Raw genomic sequence first — 16709 nt, 5'->3', positions numbered from 1 at the left:
TTAAATCTATGTGATGCCTTAACTTATTCAGGGGTGTAGGCAGAACTTTGTAATATGGAGGCTCTTGACTCCAAGATGCCCCTTATACTTCTAAAATAAAGAATTAGATGAGCCAAAACAGGAGTGTGGTACAAGATGTTTCATATTACAGATGTGTTTTATTGACGTAACCCTAACCATGAAAAATCCTTCCCTTTGCTCCTCACACTTCTACATACTAGAAAATTGCAAATATGCAATATATGTGAAAATACTCAAAATAGTAAAGATCATAGTCGTATCTAAAACTGCATTTTCTCTCTGGGATAGTGAAGTGAATTTTCTGCCTCTGGTACTTCCATGCTTGCACTCATTTTTGCTTTTCATAAATTTTGTTGTTGGTATGTTCTACTGCACATGTGTTAATTATTTTAATTAATATATAGCTAATAAGGCTTAGCTCCCTTGACTAACCCATATCTTTTTGCGGCCAAGTTCTTATGATTTGAAGATTAAAAAATTGAAAATGAGAGAAAATTAGCTCTAACTTTTCCTTTTCATTCAATTTCAACATGAGGAGAACTTAAGGATCTTAAAGCCTGATATTTATAAAGTCTGAGTTTATGGTAGCTTCAAGTGAGGCAATGTATGACTCATTAAAATATTAAAGCTTGTCTGTGTGTCTTCTGGGGCACGAAGGCTATTTGATGCAGTTCAGGATGGAGTGACAGCCCCTTCACATTCTGCAGACAGCATAGAATTAAATAAAAAACGGATAGTAACCATTTTGTACCAGCTCTGCTATGGCTTGAGTGAAAAGTGCGACTGGTTTAAATGTGACGATGCAGTCTTCCTCAATGACTATCACCTGAATCAACAAGGTTTAGTGCTGAGCATCTCACAGGGAGCTTCTGCAACAGGCAAAAGGCAAATGAAATTTTTCATAACTTGTCATCTTGTGACACCAGGAGCATCAATGAGCTTGTTTCAGGGGCAATTTTACATAAATTGCAACTTGTGCAGCCTATGATATATGACTATATACACTACTACAGTGTATACACAGCCAAACCGACATTGGCAAGCCAAGTGCTCCTAAATTCATGTGCACAAACACTGAATATATGAGACCCAGAGTATCAAAAGATCTATTTCTATCGCAGAGTGAAAAGTTACCCCTGTGGCATTTAGTTGTTGCCCACAACTAGCGATACCCCTTTAGATATTCAGGATTTCTAAAGTGTCATGGATACGAATTTATATTCAAGAAGGAAAGAAATCTTTTGGATAGAAAAGGAATAATAACATTTATGATTTTTGTAAGCGTACAAATACATTGTATGTGATCAAGCTAAATCCTATGTGGATGCCAATGTAAGGAATCAAATACAGGGATTTCATGTCCAGTGTTGTCTGTACTTCAAACAGGAATGGCAGTCCAGCAAGTGCAAAGGTGAACAAGGGCAAGAATTGTTTTCCGCTTTAACTTGTGCTAGTGTCAAAGTGGGAGTAATATTGTAATGGTCATATGAAAATGCATTAAATCACACTTATTAAATCACTTTTATAGTAGGGCAGCCCAACGGTGAAAATTACAAAACTATTGCGGGTAGTAGTATAAACAAATAATAGCATGATTTGTACGTGATATTTGGCATAAATGCCACTCGTGATATCTCAAAATTGTCTCAAATTTCACTTGCCTAACAACTCGTGAAATTACGTATAACAATTTCGAAATATCACCCGTAGTATTTATGCCAAATATCTCTAAAATAAAAACAAATCATGCTATTACCTATACAAATACTGACCTATTTTTAGGATGAAACAAAGTTTAAGTTTTTGTATTGTAGGGTTAATGATATGGATAGGGAATACTGTAAATCACCTCTGAAATAAACATAAACACTGCTCCCAAAGAAAAATAGAAGGTGCACTTCTATTTTCTTCTGTTATCCATGGTTCAGCTGAGCTGTTTGCAAGAGGGAAAAACTGAAATGGCGTGATGGTGGCGTGATTAGTTTTTCTCTTTCTTGCGCGTGCCACTTTCCGAGAAACTTCCAAGAAAATGGACGTCAAAAACTGTCAATGTTATTGTAAAAAAAAACAAACAAACCCACACAAAACGAGAACAACTTTTCATAGAAATGACATCAAAATGTTCAAAACCTTGCAGTCAAACTTCTCGTGACGGCTGGTGGCTCCATTAGCGTTTTGAACACCTTGACATCATTCTCAGGATCGATAACTTTAAGAGTACAGACTATACAAAAATTGCCAATTTGTTAAATTAAATACCAATGGAAATTCTCCAAAGGCATCCAGTTATGACTTCTCGCTTGACGAATCATGGATTAAGATTTCTTAAGGAATGCTTTTTGCATTTTCGTCCATATGCTATAGTGCTGTTTTTATTATCAATGTTCTCACAGCTGTGATTTCAGAAACTCTTCAGTTATTATATCAATTACCGTAAATGGTATGAAGAAGACAAACCACTTATAATCCGCTGTAGGTGAGGCTAAAACCTGGGTTTTTTTCTTGATAACTAACACAGAAGCTGTTCTTTCATCGTTCACACGTATAGTACCTGATAAACGTAGGCATGAAATGAATCGCAGGTATAAAAGTAACAAGCTTTAAACAACACCAAACGTTTACAGTTGAAACCAGAAAATGTTTTCAAAGAACCGAAAGAAACCAAAAGTAGAAAAACTTACAAGAACTGAAACGCATTTTAACTTTATGAATCGTCTTCACAAACATAGGTCATATGATGTTCATAGTGTTGAAGAAGAAGAGCCTCACTACTCATCTCCTCTTGACAAATCCAACAGCTGTGTTTCTCATTAATGACTGACTGTGGGTCTACTACGCCACTGTTTCCAGTCTCTCTGTATGTTCGCAGGTTGTTTGTAAAGTCTGTGGCCCTAAAGTTAACGTTTTTTCCTCCTGTTCTACTCCGTTTACATGATTCCAAACGTTTAGACAGACTTTTGTTCTTCTTGGAAAATTTACGCGCCTTTAATAGAGTGTGGATTCTTTCATGGTTCCTCAGGTTAGTTAGTTGGCTAAAACACTTGCTACAGTGTTTACATTCGAAAGGCTTTTCCCCAGTGTGAACTCTTTCATGAGTCCTTAGGTTTCCTGCCACACTAAAGCACTTGCCACACTGTTTACATTCATAAGGCTTTTCCCCAGTGTGAACTCTTTTATGTCCAGTAAGGTGTCCTGCTTGACTAAAACACTTGCCACACTGCTTACATTCGTAAGGCTTTTTCCCAGTGTGAACTCTTTCATGAATCCTTAGGCGTCCTGCGAGTCTAAAACACTTCCCACACTGCTTACATTTGTAAGGCTTTTCCCCACTGTGAACTCTTTCATGACGCCTTAGTAGGTATGATCTGCTAAAACACTTTCCACACTGTTTACATTCGTAAGGCTTTTCCCCAGTGTGAACTCTTTCATGAAACCTTAGGTTTCCTACTTCATTAAAACACTTGCCACACTGTTTGCACTCATAAGGCTTTTCCCCAGTGTGAAGTCTTCCATGAATCTTTAGGCTCCCTGTGTGACTAAAACATTTGCCACACTGTTTACATTCATAAGGCTTTTCCCCAGTGTGAACTCTTTCATGACCCCTTAGGTGTCCTACTTCATTAAAACACTTGCCACACTGTTTGCACTCATAAGGCTTTTCCCCAGTGTGAAGTCTTCCATGACTCTTTAGGCTCCCTGTCTGAGTAAAACATTTGCCACACTGTTTACATTCATAAGGCTTTTCCCCAGTATGAACTCTTCCATGAATCTTTAGGCCTCTTGCTTGACTAAAACATTTGCCACACTGTTTACATTCATAAGGCTTTTGTCCAGTGTGAAGTCTTTCATGTTTCCTTAGGTTTCCTACTTCATTAAAACACTTGCCACACTGTTTGCACTCATAAGGCTTTTCCCCAGTGTGAAGTCTTCCATGAATCTTTAGGGTTCCCGGTTGACTAAAACATTTGCCACACTGTTTACATTCATAAGGCTTTTCCCCAGTGTGAACTCTTCCATGACTCGTTAGGTCTCCTGCTCGACTAAAACACTTGCCACACTGTTTACACTTGTAAGGCTTTTCCCCAGTGTGAACTCTTTCATGATGCCTTAGGTTTCCTACTTGACTAAAACACTTGCCACACTGTTTACATTCAAAAGGCTTCTCCCCAGTATGAACTCTCTTATGACAAGTTAAGTGTCCTGCTACGCTAAAGCACTTGCCACACTCTCTACATTCGAAAGGCTTTTCCCCAGTGTGAACTCTTTCATGATTCCTTAGGTTTCCTGCTTGACTAAAACACTTGCCACACTGTTTACATTCAAAAGGCTTTTCCCCAGTGTGGACTGTTTCATGAGTCCTTAGGTGTCCTGCTTGGCTAAAACGCTTGCCGTACTGCTGGCACTCAAAGGACATTGAGCTTGTTCCTCTTTTAAGGTGTTATGGTTAGGGCTGACTTTGTATTCAGATCTGGGAGTCCCCTGTTGTTTGTAAAATAACACACACTTAGAATAATTATTGCTGATAAAGACTAATTATACTCCCTTGGGTTTTTGATTTCAAGAAAGCTTGAGGTTGGCTGGGTGGGGGGATATACTGAGAGGGAGGGTTACTTAATGTAGCGAAACCCATCACCAATAGCAGAAGGAAGAAACAGACTAGTGTCACAGTTCCAACTTCCTGTTTGGACCATTAAACAACCAACCAATCAGGCGACGGAATTATTTTTTTTTTATAACAAATTAAAATGTAAAGTAGAAATGTTCGTACAAATGAGGTGGGATGTCATGCAACTGAAGATAAAATCAAATCTGAACTTCCAGCACTTGAATAAACCATACTGAATGACTCCACATAAAGTATTATAGTCATGATCAATAAATACAGTCAATCACTTTTTAATTTTGTGTGAAGAATAAAGTGGGGCTGGAGAGGAGGGATGATAACTTTCTCTAATTACAGTATTTGGGCACCTCTACAGAGGACAGAGAGTCTGGCTTGGTCATACCCTATTCCATGGTGATCTTGTCCCATTAGCTTTTGAGGGAAGAGAGGCCACCTGGAAGAACTTGAGTGGGAATGCTGGATAGAGTAAAGGATCGTGGCCCTTATTTAGTGGTCAAAAGGCTGCCTTAGATTGAGAACTATACGGAAGGACCTGCCTGTTGGCAGGAAACACACACACACACACATAAGGCAGACCTCTCTCAGAAAAGTGAAGGGGCCTGGCTGTAGTTAAATTTATGCAATTCCAGCAACAAGTAGACTGTTCACAGTCCTCTATTTTTCCGTAAGATCATCGAGATCGAGCGCTTTGCGTTATGGGCTGCCATCTTGTACGAGTGTCAAAACTACTTAGGGGGCGGGGTCGGTTTGGGAGGAAGCAAGAAAAATAGAGGGACTGTAATAACATAAACTACAGCTAGCGTTCAGGAGGCGTGAAAGAAATTTCACGCCTTTTACCATTAATTAATTAAGAAACTCCGCTGGTGATGAAAAACATGCCAGACACATTTAGCATCCGTTACGCGTGTTTACAAATATCTCCTTTTGAAACAGTGATTTTATAATGTTCCTGGGCCATTCCTCGAAATAAAATCGGCAAACATCCACAAGAAAACTTTTTCCTAATCAAAATACCAAAAGTCCTTCCTGTGTTTGTGCAAGATGTGCCTTATGGTATGAAAGCATACGTTCTATGGAAGCATCGATTTGTCAGTGTCGGCAACTTAAACTAAACCCGTTGTCAACGCAAATTAACATCTATTGTCTAATGACCAATCAAACGCCTGCGTTGGTGGTACAACGCGCTCCGTCAATGCGAGCTGCAGTGTTGTTATTACAGTCCCTCTATTTTTCTCCCCCCCTCTTCCCCCAGAGCTATAATCCACGACGCCCGCCCCCTCGGTACATTTGAAAATCAAGATAGCCGTGACGGTAAGACGCAGTATATCTAAACGATCCGACAAAAAAATAGGGGACTGTGAACAGTCTAAGCAACAAGAGAGGAACCTCGTTAATAAGGACTCCAAAGAACCATACATAGGTTTCTCTATAATCAGGGGGTGTGTATTACGCAGACTCCCATCATAATAAACAGTGAAACCCGTATTTAGCAGAACACCCTATAGTAGCAGTATCATTATGACAATTACTGCACTTCAGATCTGAGGCACCTTTGAAACTATTATACACTAACTACTATAACCATACAACATATGCATTGTATCCAAACTGATTATCTCTTTTTCGTGACTGCATGCAAATGTCAGGGACAAACATAGACTGGAGGACAGAGAGAGAGAGCAGTGACTGCCAAACTGCTTAAGTTTTTGATATCCTGAAAACTTATCCCTCATTTTTTGAATTATTTCAGTTCGACGAGCTTCGCTGTTGCCATGAAAGTATCTTTTAGTGCAAGAAGAAAAATTTTTTTGCATGGAAAGTGTCCAAATTTCTCCATGCGGCTTCCTTTGCGAATGCGAGGAAATTTAATGTTAGTGAATTTCAGGTTAAAAATTAGGGCAGTCTGAGACAGCTCCCATATCGAAAACCGATCGTCTCATTTTTCTCACAAATAAAACGCTTTTGGTAGGAACAATCTACCTTAGGTTTCTTATCTACCTAAAAGCTATCCATGAACAAAAAATAAAACAAATTGGTAACGCAATTTCGATCACAGAGACACGAAGAAAAACATCCATCTCCAGTGGAAAGCCAATTTTATGATTTAAAGGATAAACAACAAAATTAAAGACCAATAGGGGTAAGGCATATTTTCAGTGTACAATAAATAGGTAGGAAGTATATGGCTTTGGTCCTCTTTTTAAAGCGAGTCTTCAAATTGTTAGCGGATCGTAGATCAGCACGCGTATAATAATAGTTTTTGTTTGTCTTACGGATTATAGTCTTCAAACGGTCGTAATTCGACTTTGTAGAAATTTTAGAGATTGTTTTGGTGGGGGTCTTAGTTTTCGTAATTACGAAAACTAAGAGGGGTCTTAGTTTTCGAAATTACTGAAAACCAAGACCCCTAAATTTACCGTTAAATTTGACCTAAAACTCGGTGGAAAGGATCGAACATGATATAATTTGACAGATGAGACCTATTTCGGTTACAATTTGACTTTACATTTCGACGGATTCGATTTTAGGGGGTCTTGGTTTTCGTAATCTTGAAAACTAAGACGGGTCTTAGGTCTTAGGTCTTAGTTTTCGAGGGTCTTAGTTTTCGTAACACCCTGAAATTTAGCCAACTTACTGTCAAAAAGTTTTTCTGAAAAACTGTGTCTGTGAATTTTGATTTCTTTTTTCGTTTTTGAGTTAGAGCATTTTTTTCACAGGTAGTGCTAATGATTTGCTATCCCTCACTTCACCTGCTTATAACAACAGAACAAACACACTACACAAAAAATCTGAGACACGGTTTTTTAGTCAAACATATTAAGAAGCAAATGCGTTCTTAATTGGCTTCTTCCGTTAATTTTTGGCTGGACTGGACTTAAATTTACAGTGACACCCACTTTCACAAAAAGCTTCTCATTTCTAAATCGCGTTAATATTTTGATTTTTTGAAAGAAATAAGCAATAATCTGGAACTATTAAGCTTTCAGAAAATGCAAGGTTTATGGGGGTATTTGTTAAAAGCAAAAGCGCTAGCGCCGATCAACGCGAGGAGGGTGCTTGAGGGTGGATGATACCTTAACCCCTTATAAATAGAAAATACAATTCAGTGTACTGGTCTCGTACAAATAGCCACTGGCTTTCATGTACTTTAAAAAATTCACTGTGTCTAGATACCCGGCAGCTGGGAACTGTTTTCAAAAAACTAGATACATGGCAGTGAGAAATTCTGAACAATTTTGTCGGAATAGCTCATTTAATTCCTCTTACAACACAAGATATTTGTTTAGAAATCTCAAGTGATTGTAAAGATTGCCTTGGGTTAAAAGTAGAAGCGACTGTTGAGTTTGGGCATGGAGTGAAATCTTAATGTATTTGACTATTACGTAAAGTTCTCTCACACTGAGTGAACTCCCGATGAATATATCCATAGAAATTGTCAACGAAACCTCACCAGAGTATTTAGTGTTTGTTCAGAAATGCCAAGTGATTCTAAATTAAGGTTTTGTATAATTATTTTGTTGTGGACAAATTCTCCAAGCTTGCATTTAGCATATTCTTTAGAGTCTTGACTCACGGGTTCGGTTTTCAAAATACTAGATTCAAGGCAGTTAGAAATTTACGTCCAATTTGCAAGAAATATCTCATTTAATTTGTGTAATAACATCAGGTAGTTGTTAAGAAAAAACAAGTGATTTCAAACACTGCTTTGGGCTTGAAGTAAAGGTAACTGTCGAGCCTGGGCATATAGTGAAATCTTTATTAGTTTCGACACAGTGTAGTATTTGCATCACACAACTGAAGTGCTACACTGGAGGTTTAACGGCACTCTTCCGCCAAGTCTACAGACTTAAGATTCTTTGTAACTCTCAGAGGAACATTTCTAGAGGATATCCGGTAAGACTATAGACTCTTTACAATTTACATAGAAATCGAGTAGACTCAGCAGATGCCGAGAAAAGGTTTTCGTGAAAGTACAGTGAGAATTTCCGACTGCCGGGCATCTAGTATTTTGAAAACCGTACCCGTGAGTCAAGATTCCAAAGAATTTATATGCATATACAAGCTCGGAGAATTTGTCCACAACAATACGAGCCTTTATTTAGAATCGCTTGGCATTTCTAAACAATCACTAAATACGCTGTTGAGGTTTCCTAGATTTCTGTGGATATTTATCGGGAGTTCACTCAGTGTGTGAGAACTTGAATGTTTTCTAAGTGTCGAAAACATTGAGATTTCACTCTATGCCCAAACCCAACAGTCGCTTCTACTTTTAACCCAACGCAATATTTACAATCTTTTGAGATTCCTAAACAAATATCTTATGTTCTTAGAGGAATTAAACCAGCTATTCCGACTTCCGGGTATCTAGTTTTTTGAAAACAGTTCCCGGCAGCCGGGTATCCAGACACTTCCAAGCATCAGCGGTATGCGTATTCATCCGACGGTAGCTATTCGCTATCATTTGACTTAAGCAACTGAACGTATTTTTAAGGTATTGAAATCCTGTCTTACCTTTAGTAAAAAGATCTTGCCGCTTTGATCAAATCATACGAAGAAAGATGAAATGGCTCCGACCTGTAATTGGAGGATAAAAATAGTTAGTAATTAATAAGTTAAAGCTTAACTTTCAGCCACGCGTCACACTGGACAACGATATCAGTAACGTCGTTGTGATGTGTCACTTCTGTTTCGTCTTACGCAGGGAAAGAAGCAAGAAGTCGATGTATGAACCTTAAAATTTCACTTACATCGGCAGAACCTTTTTCTAGTGTTAAACAGTACCAACAGAGATGGGAAATTGTCACAGCGTTGGCGAACAGCGTTCAGTTCGGACTCAAACACTCGGAGCTATTCCTGTATTTAAACCGCTGACGGGTCGATGTACAGGAATGGCTCCGATCTGCATAAAGAGAGACTTGTCACATGATGGTGTGTGGTGTGGGAGGGGGGGTGGGGGTGGGGGTGGGGTCCGGGCGATCATGACCAGATGATACAAATAAAAAAACCAAAGAGCTTCACGGAAAAAAAAAATGCAAAACCAACTCAATTAAAAAACTCGATAAAGGAACTAGACTTGCTTGATCTGTACTGATTACTTATCTGAATGTCGCTGGTGCCGAATTAGCAATACGGGGTTGTTTTTAAATGATCTGTTTTAAAGTTTTTGTACCGGGTTGTTTTTCATCCGACAAAACTTGAACGAATCAATTTATCGAAGTAAAAATAACTTGCTTGCGCCCATGATATATAAGGCCTACATTGAAAACTTCTCACAGCTATCTTAGTGGACATTATTGATTGATTGATAAACTCAACCTAAGTAGTGAGGTGCCCGCCTCAGTGCATAGGATAGGGATGGGGGGTGAGGGGAATGAAAGCATTTTCTAGGGGGGTTCGCCACGTGAACATGCTTTTTTTAGGCTTGTATGCATTTCTTCTGCCTTTACTGGTGGGCAAAGTCTATAACCGTTTTCAGGCCAAAACGGCTCAATAACCCGTTTCTTTGGGGTGGCACATACCTATATATGGTCCCTCCTCAAAACAAACCTAACTCAGTCAAGAAAAGCCACTGTTTTGCCATGATTTGCATCACCAGGCAAAACTAGGTCAAGACACAAAATACACCGCCACACTCTGACTTTTTTTCCCGGTTTATGATAAATCACTTTCTTTTCTTTACTCTGATGAACGCCTGTACGACCTATACAGGTTAATTAAGTAAGTAAGAAAGGTCACATGACTCAGCTAATACACAAATAATTTATAAGGCAAACAGTAGACTCAATGCAAAACTGGCCACTAGTTGATGAATATTATTGTGCTCATGGTTAAATTTGCTTTAATAACTTCATTCTTAAATTCCAAAAGTTTTTTTCGGTGAAGCTCTTTGGTTTTTCTATTTATCTGGTCATCCATCGCCCAGATCCCAACCCACCCCCCCCCCCCCCTCCCACACCACACACCATCATGTGACAAGTCTCTCTTTATGCAGTTCGGAGCCATTCCTGTACATTGACCCGTCAGCGGTTTAAATACAGGAATAGCTCCGAGTGTTTGAGTCCGAACTGAACGCTGTTCGCTAACGCTGTGACTATTTTCCCTCCTCTGTTGGTACTGTTTAACACTGGAAAAAGATTCTGCCGATGTAAGTGAAATTTTAAGGTTCATGCATCGCCTTCTTTCTTCTTAATTTCCCTGCGTAAGACGAAACAGAAGTCACACATCACAACGACGTTAGTGATATCGTTGTCCAGTGTGACGCATGGCTGAAAGTTAACCTTTAACTTATTATTTACTAACTATTTTTATCCTCCAATTACAGGTCGGAGCCATTCCTGTATTTAGTCGCTTCAGGTTTACGATTTTTAAAAGAGGCGCCATTTTTCTTTGCTGCTTTCGCTGCGATCCAATACCACCAAAAACTTCCGTCCAGCGGCTCTCGCATACTCGCAACGTTACCACTTAGTGTAGCCTGTTCCAGGCTCCGAGATGGTGGTGGAAAGTCGTTCAGTAATATCTGAGAGCCTGGCACAGGCTACACTTGGTGTTGTTGTTAGACCCTGTTTACATGGAGTGGGGGACCCCGGTCTAGTGGGGTAGGTTTCTTTTGTTTTGTGTCCCCCAGAGCGTGAAAACAAAAGAAACCAACCCCACTAGACCGGGGTCCCCAATCTATGTAAACAGGCCCTAAAAGTCCCTTAAGAACGTATGCGGGGGAGGCAAAATACATTGTAGCTAAAATTATTTTAATACTTTATGGTTTATATAAAATCTGCCAACCGAATTGGAACAACTCATTGGATCTCATTGACGGCATTGGCATAAATATTGCAGTTGGAGTTTTGTCTGCTAACACAAGCAAACAAAGAAGCTTGGGTCCCCAGTCCCCACGGGTTTTTTAACTCTCCCCAGATTTCTCTCACAATGTGAAATTAAGATGGCGGCCATCGCATCAATCCTTCAGCTTTTGGTTTCATCTAATTTTCCCTCGTGTTATTTGATTACAACGGCAGGGTCTTATTACTAAAGGTAAGGCAATCTTACATACATTATGGGTAGGTTAGTTGTGATAGTGATATGCTGATTCAGTACTGACCACACTGATGACTTGAAATGAAGTGGACCAAAGAATAGACGCACATTTATAAACTGCGTGATTTTGAGCAAATTTTCAGAAATTTTCCAGGTATAAAAGAGTTAAAATTAGTAAGATGGTTTTATATTTTATGCTTTCAAGCACATTACGTTACTTGGTAGGGTAAGATACATTTTGATCGACATGCCATCAAAATATGAAAAGGATATGTATAATTGTGGTTGAGAAAAGTACGGCAATATAAGTCGAACGCTGACTAAAAAAGTGGAAGGCGATCAGAAAGACAACAAATTTACAGTACCACTCAAAAGTAAGTTACCAGATGCGTCTCTTTTCCTGCGTGACGAAAATCGCGTAGCGCGAGAATTATTGATGCAGCAATTTTTGGCATTTGATGACACATTCGGCGAGAAACAAACCAAAATTTTCTTGTAGCGTTACTTCAAAGACTGAGGTAAATGGGTGTTAGATGTTTGGTTAAGTTTCTTTCGAGAAGCTATCCTTTAACTTGTCAACACTTTTTAAGGTGGCCCACTGTTTAAGGTGGGGATTTGCGTTTTTCAGAATGAAAGATTCAACTTATTTCTATGATTTTTGGCATCCTTAATAAACAATAATGGAACTTTAAGAAAATGTTATTTATTTTCTTGTAGGTATAAGAACCTTTGAGATATCAGCATATATTTAAAACCGCATTTTTATGAAAAATGTAAATAACTTCGAAATCCCATGACAGATTTTTCCCACACTTCAGCAAATAAGCCTTAGAGCTCTCTAGTTTTACGTCTGCAACTTTGAAGGCAATCGTGACCATAGAACTCACTGCACAAAATGCTGGTCAAATTTAACCTTAAAATGCTATGCTAACACATTTGTGAAAGTTGACACACAAATAGAGAAAGGCTGCCAACAGACTATCTCCTATCTGAAAGGTTGAATCTTTCATTCTAAAAAACGCAAATCAAAAACATAACCAATATCCATATTAGTAGGTTTGAACCACCTTAATTGGAGTTTCTGACTTTTCTGATTTGTTAGCAATTGACATTCCACTCTACATTTGATCATGATGTTTGGTTTGCCAAGGCTAACAGGTTCTTAATTTTTAGGTTCTTAGTTGCGGGTTTTTACTGTAGTGCACAGGAACAGTGACGGCTCCAGACCTTGACATAAGGAGGGAGCCTGGTCTCTAGAAAAAACTTTTTTCAGCCCTTCGGGGGTCAGTTTCGTCTTCAGACCCCTCCCCTGGATCCACTACTGAGGAATCACATAGCATGTGAAGAGAGTCGCGTAGCCCCAGGGCTAAAAATAACGGAGAGCAGGTTGCAGGTCATGATGACCGGCCAAATATTTTTTAGACTACGAGTAGTCCCCCATTTTTCCTCAGGGATAGTAGGGCGAGCGAAACGCGAGCGCGCGTGAAAATCACCCCTCGCGAGAAAAGGCGACACGCGGCAGGGAGCCTCATTTTTCTCTCTCCCCGCCGCGTGTCGCCTTTTCTCGCGTGGGGTGATTTTCACACGCGCTCGCGTTTCGCTCGCCCTACTATCCCTGAGGAAAAATGGGGGACTACTCGTAGTCTAAATATTTTTTAGCCCGGACAAACCCCGATTCTGGCCGGTCAAATAATGAATACTAATAATTTTTTGTTGCCTAAGGAATATCCAATTATGCTAGCAATAGATCGTTATTACTACATTGACGTTCACATTTTTGACAGCAAATTGGTGAAAAATGCATTCGCACGTTGTAGAGTTCCTTTCCGCGGTTTTCGCGCGTTTTAATGTTACGTTCTACCTTGAGTATCATTGCACGGCGGTGTCTGAAGTCTCTAGAGGTAAAAAGTGAAGCATAAATCCTTTCCAAACTCCCAAGGTTCAGGAAACGGAATACACATACAGTTCAGCAAACTTTAGAAATTACGAAAAAAAAACCAAATAAATTTGGATATTTTACAAAATCTGCAGGCGCTTGTTTTACATTGATGTTCCGAAATGAACATCGGTGAAACTTGATCTTTTTCCTTGTCCGGCACGTGATCAAAAGTCACTTCCTCAAAGAAGAATCGTCGCTGATATTTTCGGCAAAGAAGTTGATTTGCATTGGTGAGAAGTTTGTTCCACAAACGGTGTGTCGATGATCAGAAGTCAATAAATAAATTTGGGTCATCGCACAACATTTTATTGCGAAGGGCTCAAATGTCAACATAAAGTTGTTTACAAGAACGAGAATCTAGCGCCGCGATAGACGACGACCTTCGCTTTTGAGTAGCTTAAATTTTTATCAGACCATTCTGGAATCGAGTCTGCAAACGAGATTCATGTCACATAAAAGAAATTATTATTAATCCATGCGCTAACATTTATTCCCAGAGAAACACAGGACGACCTGTTGAGAATTGCAATCGATTTGCTTGAATTCCTTCGAATTCCCAAAGAAGGTCACATTGCTGATTACAGCAAAGCCGAAAGTACTTGCAACGTTGCGTTACTTTCCAACTCAGTTTGTTATTCACTTTGTTGTGTTAGATTATGACATGACGACATGAAATTAATTTATTGCGGCGTTCTTTTTCTTAGAAGGGTTTAGTGCAAAGCAGCAAAAAGCGCCAAAGAAAAAAGAAATCATTGCAGCGTTATAGAGCATTAAGCGACAACTGTATGGAAAATAAAGTGTTTGTATCCAAAAATGGCCGGTCAAAATGACCGGCTAGACTGGAGTTTGACCCGTCAAGTCCACGATCAGGCCGGACATTGTCTGTTGACTGGCCGTTATTTGCAGCCCTGAGCCTGCGACACAATTCGCATCTCGTGAGAGGCTTTAACTTTCTTTTGAGCTGTACTGTAACCCATATATTTGGCAAAACACTGTAGATGATATAGGCAAGATGACAAGACTGTCAGAAAATGTTGATCAGAATAGAGTGGCAAGATTAAAACAGTCTATCAGTTGAAGCATTTTGCAAAACTCTCACTTCCCTGAAATCAGATAGTAAGGGTTTCCATTGTTAAAAGAGCTATAAACTAACATGTAATCTTTGATATAATTTAACAATGAAACTTTGTTTGATCTATCAAAATCATGTTGACTTTAATCATCAAACAACTCTATGTGCTTTACAAAACTTCATTGCTGATTTCGTGCATGCGAGTCAATACAAGTCAATCCATATAATTTTTTTTATGCCCATGCTCAAACTTTTACGTTGAACAGTTAGTTCATCAGTTTTGGGTGAGTTTAATTATGTTCAATAATATCACTGAACCTAATCAAATTGTGGTTATTGACTCCATTAATCATTTTATTAAGATGATATTTGTCAATTGTCAGTTAAGCCATGATGTTAGTGGGTACGAAGACTTAATGGGACAGGAGTATTTCTTTCTATCTTTGATCGCAGTAATAAAGTCTTTTTAGTATACAACTGTACATGTATTGTTAGGGCCTGTTTACATGGGAGTGGGGGACCTCAGGTAGGTGAGGTAACCTGCATAGGTAGGGTAACAAAATAACTCTCCTTTATATGCAATCTTACAACCCCACCATTCTGGGGTGCGCTTTCTCAAGATTATTGAAAGGTCAAGAATAATGCTGGCAAACCACGTGTTTTGGCGAATAATGCTCTTCTACACTCACTTGCTGCTCTTGCTGCAGCCTTCATTGCTGTGGCTTTTTATTGGTACTTTTCTTAATGATGCAAATTCACTGCCAAAGTGAATTTTGCTTGAATTCGATGTGTCATGAATCCGACCCCAACTAGGCGGGTTAACCCACCTTGAAACATTTGTATGGCAAAATTTGACCCCAGCTGAGAAGGTTACCCTGGCAGACTAGGATACCAGCCTTGGTGGGTCACCCCACCTATCATGTAAACATGATCAAATTAAAACAAGAGATTGTATGGACAGGTGGATTACCCCACCTTAATGGGTTTCCTCACCAACCTGGGGTCCCCCACTTCCATGTAAACAGGCCCTTAGGCAAAAATTTTAGTTGGTTTTTCAGTCATTTTATCGTTGTTGGTTTTGTTCGAGTTGATCGATAAGTTCACTTTTCCAAAGTGACAGTAAGTAGTCTATAAAATAATCTGTATTGCATGTTGAACAGTCCAAGTCAATTTGAGTGTTCATCTGTAAATTAATGATGTTAAGCAATGTGGTTGTTGAAATCACCAATGCAAGTGGCCTGACAGTTGCTGCTCTCTCTCTGTCCTCCAGTCTGTGTTTGTCCCGGACATATGCATGCAGTTACCATAAAGAGATAATCAGTTTGTGTACAATGCATATGTTGTATGGTTATAGTAGTTGGTGTACAATAGTTTCAGGGGTGCTTCCGATTTGAAGTGCAGTAATTGTAATAATGATCCTGCTAGTATAGGGTGTTCTGCTAAATACGGGTTTCACTGTTTATTTTGATGGGAGCCTGCGTAATACACACCCCCTGATTATAGAGAAACCTATGTATGTTTCTTTGGAGTCCTTATTAACCAGGTTCCTTTCTTGTTGCTGGAATAGCAGAAATTTAACTACAGCTGGGCCCCTTCACTTTTGTGAGAGAGGTCTACCTTGTATGTGTGTGTGTGTGTGTGTGTGTAGGCAGATCCTTTTTATAGTTCTCAATCTAAGGCCTGCTGTTTGACCACATAAGGGCTACCATCTGTTGCAATATCCAGCATTCCCACTCCATGTCTTCTAGGTGGTCTCTCTTCCTATGCCTTAGGGTATGACTAAGCCAGGCTCTCTGTCCTCTGTAGAGGTGCCAAAATACCATAGAGGAAGTTATCATGCTACCCTCTCCCCCCCCTTTTTAAATTAAAAAGTGATTGACTGTATTTATTGATCATGACTATTATACTTTATGTGGAGTCACTCAGTATGGTTTATTTTGCTGGAAGTTCACATTTGTTTTTGATCTTCAGTTGCCCAACATACTCTACTTAACTGTACATTTCAATTTGTTATAAAAAAA

At 39.2% G+C, this 16709-nt stretch overlaps 1 protein-coding gene across 1 annotated transcript; it reads right to left on the bottom strand.

The window, feature by feature from the left end:
• Positions 1 to 1572: 1572 nt before the first annotated feature.
• LOC140931108 (uncharacterized) lies at positions 1573 to 9211 on the bottom strand. The gene is made up of 2 exons (XM_073380857.1): positions 9158 to 9211; positions 1573 to 4500 (listed from the first exon to the last, which is right to left on the bottom strand). Exon 2 carries the CDS (start codon positions 4433 to 4435, stop codon positions 2726 to 2728), a length of 1710 nt encoding a protein of 569 aa, XP_073236958.1. The 5' UTR covers positions 4436 to 4500; positions 9158 to 9211; the 3' UTR covers positions 1573 to 2725.
• Positions 9212 to 16709: the final 7498 nt, after the last annotated feature.

This window comes from Porites lutea, chromosome 3, assembly GCF_958299795.1.
Source record: "Porites lutea chromosome 3, jaPorLute2.1, whole genome shotgun sequence".
NCBI classification, from domain to species: Eukaryota; Metazoa; Cnidaria; class Anthozoa; order Scleractinia; family Poritidae; genus Porites; species Porites lutea.
Note: the sequence above shows the minus strand (reverse complement) of the source record. Positions and strands in the feature narration are given on the sequence as shown.